At 45.7% G+C, this 9,294-nt stretch overlaps 4 protein-coding genes across 4 annotated transcripts; 3 read left to right on the forward strand and 1 right to left on the reverse strand.

Moving 5' to 3' along the window:
• Nucleotides 1–888: 888 nt before the first annotated feature.
• PPTG_06340 (hypothetical protein) lies at nt 889–1,894 on the forward strand (the record flags this gene model as incomplete). The annotated part of the gene is made up of 4 exons (XM_008900240.1): nt 889–921; nt 978–1,175; nt 1,233–1,811; nt 1,868–1,894. The coding sequence occupies 4 exons, from the start codon at nt 889–891 to the stop codon at nt 1,892–1,894; spliced, it is 837 nt and encodes a 278-aa protein (XP_008898488.1).
• Nucleotides 1,895–4,075: 2,181 nt separating this feature from the next.
• Nucleotides 4,076–4,922, forward strand: PPTG_06341 (hypothetical protein; the record flags this gene model as incomplete). Its single annotated transcript, XM_008900241.1, has 3 exons — nt 4,076–4,367; nt 4,464–4,574; nt 4,783–4,922. 3 exons carry the CDS (start codon nt 4,076–4,078, stop codon nt 4,920–4,922), a joined length of 543 nt encoding a protein of 180 aa, XP_008898489.1.
• Nucleotides 4,923–5,576: 654 nt separating this feature from the next.
• Nucleotides 5,577–7,753, forward strand: PPTG_06342 (hypothetical protein; the record flags this gene model as incomplete). The annotated part of the gene is made up of 3 exons (XM_008900242.1): nt 5,577–6,214; nt 6,333–6,817; nt 6,888–7,753. The coding sequence occupies 3 exons, from the start codon at nt 5,577–5,579 to the stop codon at nt 7,751–7,753; spliced, it is 1,989 nt and encodes a 662-aa protein (XP_008898490.1).
• A 1,121-nt stretch (nt 7,754–8,874) lies between these two features.
• On the reverse strand, nt 8,875–9,189 carry PPTG_06343 (hypothetical protein; the record flags this gene model as incomplete). Its single annotated transcript, XM_008900243.1, has 1 exon — nt 8,875–9,189. The coding sequence occupies one exon, from the start codon at nt 9,187–9,189 to the stop codon at nt 8,875–8,877; it is 315 nt and encodes a 104-aa protein (XP_008898491.1).
• Between the last annotated feature and the right edge of the window lie 105 nt (nt 9,190–9,294).

The following is a 9,294-nucleotide window of genomic DNA, read 5'->3' on the forward strand; positions in this document are numbered from 1 at the left end:
GTGGAGGTTGGAAGATCTCAGACTTGGGCGAGTCTGGAAGAAGCTGCTCAATGGTGGTGCAATTACAGTGGAATCCAGTATGTTCTGCTGTTGAAGATCAGTCCTCAAGGTATTCAAATGCGATACGCGCTGTATGACATCGCCGAACTTGGCATTCTACCAGCGCCAACTGCAAGTGGAACATTTCGACACAACGCTGCTGGAGCCGCTGTCAATGTCTCCTTCGACATGCGCCGAATCTTGTCGATCCTTGCGAATCGAGCTCTCCCAACTGGTGTACAAACAACCGCCGTTGTCGATCTACGTACCGTGATGAATCTAGTCATCCGTAGCCTTGGATAGAAAAAAGCACTGCCATGGATTCATGCGGTTCTGCTGCAGTCTGAAACCCACGCCTTCCACCACGTAATAATGCAGTTGTCTTCCAGTTAATAAAGGTGCTGTCATCATGACTAAACAGTCCTTTCTGTTTGCACGTATGGTTGAGCTACTTCCTCAAAAAGACGTAAGGATTATCTATAGAGCCCGCTCGTTTGCAATACTGAGAATCGATCCTATTGCAGATGGTAGGATGCGCGTCAACTTGGAAAGGCTTTCGCAGTTGCCCATGACACGAAAACCAACTGGGAATCCCAAAGTAAACTACACCAACACTTGAAACAAGTCATCACGTACCGGTGTGTTGCTCAGGATATTGATGAGGTCACGTGAAGTGAGATCACTTCAGAATTTGCCAACTTATCAGCAAACGACACGAATCAAGTCCCACTACTCGCGAAAGAAAATGGCGTTAAGCTGTCAGGTCAGTTTTCAACGGCCCTTACATGACGCACACGACCCAGCGGAGCAAACCCAGTTTCTGGACGAGGCGAAACCCAAGCGACGCAGATGCACCTACGCAGCGCGACGGATAAAGTCACAGTTGACGTGTGCAACAATGCTCTCTTGTTGACCCTGTAAAATGTTCTCACTTACAGGAGGAAGCTAAACTCCTTCGCGAAGAGCTCCACGAACTCGAGTCGGAAATCGCGGTGCTGAAATATCGGTCTGGACATGGTCCAGATGGAGATCCACGCTTAAAACAAGCTGAGTTAGAGATCGCACAGCTGAGCCACAGTGGCCGGAAGAAGCACCTCCAAATTGCCAAGGCACTGTCCGCATTGAGTCGATGTTTGGTACGTTCTCGCTTCCCAACGACAAAAACTCAAAAGTAACATCAACATGTTTTGCAGGGAGCTCAAGAATCTCATCCACTCTACACTCGCATTTGCCTCCCCAAAAAAAAAAAAAAAAACTGGGACCAACGCCGAGCTAAACTCGTCTCTATTCGAGAGGAAAAGCTACGCAATGCGTACGACTTCGTCATGGATCCTAGACACTACGTCGACCCAGCTAAGGCTCAGTATTCCGACGAGCGCTTCGGGACGGCGCAAGGAGATTTCTGCGGGGTACGCTTCGAGACGGTGCAATTCCCCGGCGTCAAGTCTCTCCAGCAAGTCTATGATGCAGCCGTGTACTACCTCACGAACAGGGAGATTAGTATCACCGAGCGACTGGGGCACATCACGGTCAGGGACGACTACGAGACACTTGACGGTAGTGTATACAACGCTCGGGTACTGTCGGCTCTTCTCGACAATGTCACAATGGAAACGAGTTCGCTTTTGTTTCCGAAGATGGATCCAGATGGGCAATACGGGATGGTCGTGCCGACCAAGACGAACTCGATCCGTACAACTCGGCTGAGCGCGTTCGGAAGGATGTGTCAGCTACTGCTGTTTTCACAGTCGGCAAAGAGGAGCGACGAATATGTAAAATATAAAATAAAACATAACCTTAGTAATATAACAATGTGCAACTTTATCAGAAGCAAACGGAGAACAGTGTAAACTAGGCAGCAACAAGGATCGCTGCGGCTAGCACCCAATTATTATGGATCAGGAAACTATTGCCGTGGAGAGTAATATAGTAGAAGTATCAACAACCTTAGGGGTATTGACTTGTGGTGGAAATGCCACCACAAGTCAATACCCCAGTCGTCACTGAGGTTGTTGATACACCACTGCCATCGGTGATCGAACCCGTCGAGACCTCGAATGTCAAAGTAAGTGAAGTTCGAAATGTGGATGAGTCGATTGTCGCACCAGTGATGACGACATAGAAACCTTCTTAAGGCTTTATGAGAAACTTAATTTTGTTGAATATTGTGTGTCAAACGGACTATACGATCAGCGTCTATACAAACTATGTTCCATGATGAAGAGATCATGGTTTTGTGATAACAATAATACGTGGAACTTGGCTGGTGTGCTACATCGCAAGCAACACATCGATCTTGGATTAATGCGTAACAAAACATATTTGTGCATTCTTCATACAATGACAGATCGATTTGATCAAGCCGCTGCATTGAAAGGGTTTAATGATTGGGAAACATCCAAATATCATCTGAAGCTATCTGAGGCTCAAATCAAATCCATTGCTGGCGGAACTGACCGCGCGTCATACAACAAATGGAAAGAAGATTACGAGCCAAAGGAAGTCAAAGAAAAGAGAGATGACAAAGAAAAAGGAAAAGAAAACGCCTTCGGATATTCTCAAAGAGCAGCTGATTGATCTCGTCAAAGACAAATATAAGCGTGAATTTGCCATCTATGAGAATATGCTTCCGTATTACTATGTTCGTAAATACGACGATCCGGCTACGTTTCTAAATGTAGTATTGACAACTGAGCCTCTGTTTCAAATGTACAAATCACAAGATCATCAGCAATTACTTTACTCATCAAGAACATTATCAAGCCGAACTTTGAGTTCATTAAACTAGATTATAACTATATTGGATTCAAGAATGGTATCTACGATCTGTCTAGTTTTATTTTGACCACTGATATTGTAGAGACCGAACATACATTGACTCGGAATTTGATATTTGACAATGACTATGCTCCTCTACTTGATCAGTACTTGAAATTTCAGATCGATGATGAGACTATCGAGTTTATCTATTTTATGATTGGTCACTTGATGACTAAGCTAAGCGATAAATTTGATTTCATGGTATTCCTATTTGGTAAGGGCGGATCAGGTAAATCCTTTTTAATGAACCTTGTAAAGTATTCATTTGCTCACGATTATGTTGGTTATCCAATTCTCACCAAGAGCAGTTTGGATTATCTGAATATGCTAAGAAACAAATTATATGCTGTGATGATATAAATAATCTTGCTAAGACACTACCAAAGGCTGATTCCTTGAGTATGGGGACGCGTGGTTCAGTTCAATGTCCTGTGAAAGGAAAAGGCTCGATTCCAGTCCATGACTGGGATATTCCAACAATTATCAGTAGCAACAAACGACCAAACCACAAAGATGAATCTGGTGAAGTAGTTCGTCGTTTCATGATTGCTAACTTTGAGAAAATCATTCCTGAAGAAAGCAGAAACACGAATCTTGAAAATGAGATTAATGACTAAGCGTTTGGCGTCTTTCTACACCGCTGTCGATCAACTTATCTGAAGGTTTGTTCCAAATACAAGAACAAAGGAGTTGAGACGTTATGTCTGGTATCGTTCATTGAGAACCGCAACCTTCTTCGTATGGCTACGAATAACACTTACCAATTCATCTCTGAGAAGTGTAAACACCAAGAAGGTGCTTCTATCTCTGTTCCTCAGTTGAATAAAGCTATGAGAGCGTTAATCAAGGAAAAATATGATGTATGAGATCATCGAATGATACAGCTCGGTTTCTATCAATCTTGAATAACACACTGGCTACTAATTCATCGATGTATGGTTTAACTTACGGCTACGATAATTCTGGTAATAATCAAGCTAAGTTTGCTTTTAATTATATTGGGTTGGTTCTACGAGTAATTTTCATTCTATTGTTTGATTCTACGGTAATACAAATATCGCAACCGTTGGAGGCCAGGATTATTTACTTGAGAATAGACATGATTAAAATAATGGTGGTATCCAGGATTGAAAGTTAAAATTCATTACCAACTCCGTTATTTCCGAATTTTATATTTTCGCAGCTTTCTCATTTCGGTTTTTACCGTCCCGATAAGATGCCGTTGGACGGCGCTGGAGAAGCCGCGAGCGCCGCGAGCGCCGCGAGCGGTCACGAAAAGGAGCGAGCGCTCCCCGCTCACCGCTCAAGCTCTGATCTCTCTGCTACACATCTCGTTGGCGGGTCTGAAGTGGAGGGGCGCAAGGAGGAAGGTCGAGATCAGGACGACGAGCGTGAAGAGAGCTACAACAGTCCAAGCAACGAAGCCGAAACGGAGCGAGCCTGCGACAGCAAGGTCGCGTCAGTGCGGAATGTAGAAGCGGTGCATTCCTCGGAATCAGATGGAGATGGTGAAGACGAAGTCAGCAGCGATGCCGCATCTGTCTGTGTTGAGCCGCCAGTGAAATATCATGCTAATTGGGAGGCGTGGCAGACGTATTTTGTAGCGTACTGCCAGCGCACGTTGCAGGTGTTGCCCGTAAAGGAGACGATGTCCAGGACCGAACGAAACAAGCGCCTTAAGAAGACGAAGAAAGGGGGGAAACGACTCGCAACTGGTGCCGGAGGGCTTTGATCCCTACCAGCGCACCTATATATGCACCCACGGGTGGAAGAAACGAAAGTCTCGAAGTGAAGGCAGCAGACCCAGACAACATATTCGACTCACGGATTGCCAGTTTCGCTTTGTGGTTCAGTGGAATTTTGTACGTGGCAAGTTGCAGGTGAAGAATGGCTGTTTCGTTCACAACCACCCAGTTTCGCCAGCTGCGTTTGCGACGTATCCGTCATCACGTGGCGTTCTCGACCCACTGGTAGGTGCTCGTGTGGATGGAATGCTGGCGGTGGAGACCAATCGCTCCCACATTTACGATTATCTTCTCGAACACGACGAGAATGTTATCTAAGATGATGTGGATAACTTGGTTCGAGAACATTCGTCTGCAGTCTCGTGCGTAGATAATAACGAGGCAACTGCAAGGGAAATCGCGCTATTCGCTGCAGCTGATCCTGAGAATATCTCCTCTGTTGCGGAGACTGGTTCTGGAGAGACAGGCGTCATTTCACTTGCAACGGCACACATGCGGCGCATTTTCGGCCGTTTCAGTGAAGTTTTTCTAGTTGATTGCAGTCACAAGACAAACAGGGAAGTGAACAGCTTCGTATTTGATGTACAGGATTTTTCAAGGACTGAATCCGGTATGTTTCCATGATTTTAGGTACAATTATCAGCTTTTAACTTTCATGGGAATGAATGAATTCGGAGAGGGAGCAGTTGTGCAGCAATCGCTCATTGAAGCTAACGGTGATTGGCATATGGAACGAGCTATCACTCACTTCAAAAGATCACATCCGACGCGGATCGATCTGCTCCGTGTTTTTTTTATTGTTGTGGACAAAGACCTGAATGAAATCCGTGTATTGGAGGCGAACTTCCCCGAGGCGAGTATCATCATCTGTCACTTTCACGTGATAAAGTATCTCAAGGAAATGCAGATAAACCCGTGTTTGGGAAAATCTCGTCTGAGGATGCCAGCCAAATTGACGCGGCTGTTCATAAGATGGTGTACGCTGCGACAGAAGATCAGTACAACGAAGCCAACGCGTCTCTGAAGGGTATATGCAACCGATGTGGATTGGAAGGATTTTACGAATACTTTCTGAAGAATTGGGATTCATCTCGTGAGCGCTGGGTTTACTTTCTGAGAGCCAAGCTACCTCACTTCTCGAACCACACGAATAAACGACTCGAAGCCTTTTTTGGGAAGTTAAAAGAGGGTGTAGATGGATCTATGAGCATGGCTATGTGTGTTAAAGCTCTGATTGCGTACGATCGTCGCAAACAAAATGAGTACGAGTACCGCTTGGCTCGCATCGGTCAGTTCGTAAACTCCAACTACGATGAAGAAATGCAGAACATTCTCCGGTTTACGACTCATTTCGTTGCTCAACATATCGAGCGACAGTATGCAGCTGGTGTTGCTAAGTCCGAGCGATACAACTGCGAGGAAGACGGGCAAGACGCACGCGTTGTTCTGGTGCGTGGTTTGTTTCAAGAACACAGACTCCGCGTCGATGATTGGAGTTGTGACTGCGATTTTGTGGCGTCGATGTGTCTGCCTTGCCGCCACGCTATTGCTTACAGGAAACATGTCGGTTTTCGTGGTCCTCTTATCCCGTGGAGCCGCATCGACCAGAGGTAAGTCTACTTCCACATTAAATCATGGAATTCACGCGATCCTGGTTGTTTACAGGATTTTTTTGGATATTACCTAACCGTATTCGAAATTAATCCTGTATTTGTCCATGATTTCTAGGTGGACTACTTCGACACAGAAATTGAAGAAGGTTAAACAGTTTGTGTACGAGAGGTTTTCCAGTTCTGTAGTCGGCAGCACCGCCGCAAAGGTCAGAACCCATTCGGACCGGTACAGGGAGGCTGTCCGGGCTACACACCTAATAGCCAACGAGATGGCCGACATCGAAGATGATGCAGAATTTGATGACATGTTGGAATTTGTTATGAACCAGTGGAGAAATGTTAGACAGCGCAAGATGGCAGATCAAACCGAGGTATGTACTCCCACACAGCGAAAGGTGGTTTCCGCGAATGCGTCGCTCTCTGTAATGGGAGATGCTGTTGTTAGGAAGGAGTTTGAGATCAGTAGCAGTTCGGACGACGAGTCGAGTTACGATCACTATGGGGATGGCAATACTTACAGAAAAGATGACAACGCCGACAAAGACGTGATAGCGGCAGGATCTCATGTGCCAATCCGACTAAACCCAAACGCAGAAAAAGGTTGGAGCATCTCGAAAACCAAAGAAGAAAACATTTGCGAACGAGAAAACGGACAGAAAGTAGTATGAAGCGGCCGAAGCTGGTCGTAAGACAGCAGGGGAGGTCACTCTGCTGGCGTTGATTGAAACCCTCAACCGAGAGCGTCCTGGCTTGGTTGAGACACAGAGGCGGCTTTCTGGCCACGCAAAAGCGGAGAAAAAGAAACCAAAGCTCAAACTCTTGAAGAATCCTGTATTAATACAGGATCCGTTCTACCTACTACCTTCCAAACTCCTCGATGCGTGTCTGAAGGTGCTACCGGTATCCAATACCCCAGAAAACGCCATTTCGATTGAGGAAGACCAAGATGCCCGAGTGACGAGCCCGGATAAAGCTGTTATGCCCCGTAACGTGGAGACAGTGGCTGTAAAGGATGTTGGGAACTTCACCAGAAAGCAGATAGATACCTTTAAGCGGATACAAAACCTTAAGGATGCAGTGCAGATGGGTCTAGATCTACTCAAGTGGCTCACGGAAGAAGCAATTCCTACGCTACCAGCTGAATATCATGAGCTTGCACAGAAAATTGCGAACGAAGTTCTGACGACGTACCCATATCAGCGTATACCGGATATGCCGAACCAATTCGCGTTGCTGTACAGGGCAATACCGCCCACCTGGTTGAATGACGGAGCTATACGGGCGCTATGTTGGCGACTATCTCAAGATTACCCCAATTGCCGGTTTGCAGGATTCCAATCTGCAGTCCCGAAAACGAAGCGAACTCGGAACAAAGATGACGGCGCGGTCGACAAAGTTGTACGCGAACATGTTCTTGCTCAAATTGCCAATGATGGAGTGGATACGGTTCTGTTACCACTGATTTTCGATAACTTTCACTGGTGCTGCGTGACAGTCAAGGGCGACCCAAGCGAATCTATTTCTACGATCCCCTGAATCACACCACCTACAAGCAGGCAGCTAACGCTATTGCAACACATCTCAAGATATCTGGACTCCATGACTACGATGTCATCGCACGGAACAATCCCATCTAGTTTGATGGGTATAGTTGCGGTGTGTACGTATCGTGGATGTTCATCCGACAGGTAGTCCGCGGAATCCCTGTCGATGTCAGCGTCGAGTCGCTCACCAAGCGTCGCTTCGAGCTCTTCTATTACTTACTGTCTGGAAATCTTCTTACAGCTAGAGCTTCGGAGGGTGTGGAACCCATGGATTTGGAAGAAAAACGTTCCGCAATTTACAGTGAAGATAATACAGCCAAATGGGAGGAGAAGAAGTCGCGCAGACGCCGGTGGAAGAGCAGTTATCCATGAGAGTTTACGTAGGAGTAATAAACTCCAGTGCATTTCCAATCATCAAGCGTACCTCAGTGTACACTGGTCATCTACAAGTTAATGTCTTCGTTTACATACTCTCGGATGTCCAGTATAGACATAGATACTCGTCAGCAAAATTATAAGTTCTTTTTCCAGGATTTAATCATGTCCTAATACAGGATTAAGTATGTACATTGGTCCAATTATTACAATACAAATCCGACTTCCAGTATTTTAGTCCTGGTACGAACAGGATCAATCCTGGATGCTTTTCAGTCACACATTTGTATCTTCCTCATCCTCAACGAATCTTCTCGAATCTTTCCCATATGGCTACTTTTTTAAGTTAGGACTTCACAACCAGGATTATCCATGACGATAATCACGTGCATATTCATGTAAATAATCCTGGCCTGTAACACCAGCCTACAAATATTATCAAAGTTGCTGATGATGAGAGTGTTGGTATTTCATTTCAAAATGGAACGACTGACATATATGGAGTGGCTAAAAAGGCCATTTTAAAATACTCACATACTCACAAATTCAAAAGATGTGGCATATACGACGGCCCTTCTCGTAGTATGTTTTTTATTTGGTAAAAATCTGTGAGTTTTATGAAAAATACTCGCACAGTTTTCGCGCCTAGCGCTGTGCAACAATAGAATCCGCTTATACCGGTTTTCCACTCACAGCATATTAGTTAGTTTATCCAATCAGATCATGGATTCATGGTGGTCAGAATCGCACGATCACAATACTACGCACGGTCTTGAGCATGACATCACCCGTCGCAAGTTCTTGCAGTACGTCCTCGGAGAGCGAGAAGTGAGGTCGGTAAATCTTTAAGAACGCCGCACGGCGCATGGTCACAACTAGCTCACCTTTATCCTCTTTGCCGACTGTGAAAACAGCAGTAGCTGACACATCCTTCCGAACGCGCTCAGCCCAGTTGTACGGATAGAGTTCGTCTTGGTCGATGGAGTCGAACACGACCATCCCGTATTGCCCATCTGGATCCATCTTCGGAAACAAAAGCGAGCTCGTTTCCATTGTGACATTGTAATCTCCCTGTTCGTGAGGTAGTACACGGCTGCATCATAGACTTGCTGGAGAGACTTGACGCCGGGGAATTGCACCGTCTCGAAGCGTACCCCG

This window comes from Phytophthora parasitica (genome assembly GCF_000247585.1).
Source record: "Phytophthora parasitica INRA-310 unplaced genomic scaffold supercont2.9, whole genome shotgun sequence".
Classification (NCBI taxonomy): Eukaryota; Oomycota; class Peronosporomycetes; order Peronosporales; family Peronosporaceae; genus Phytophthora; species Phytophthora nicotianae.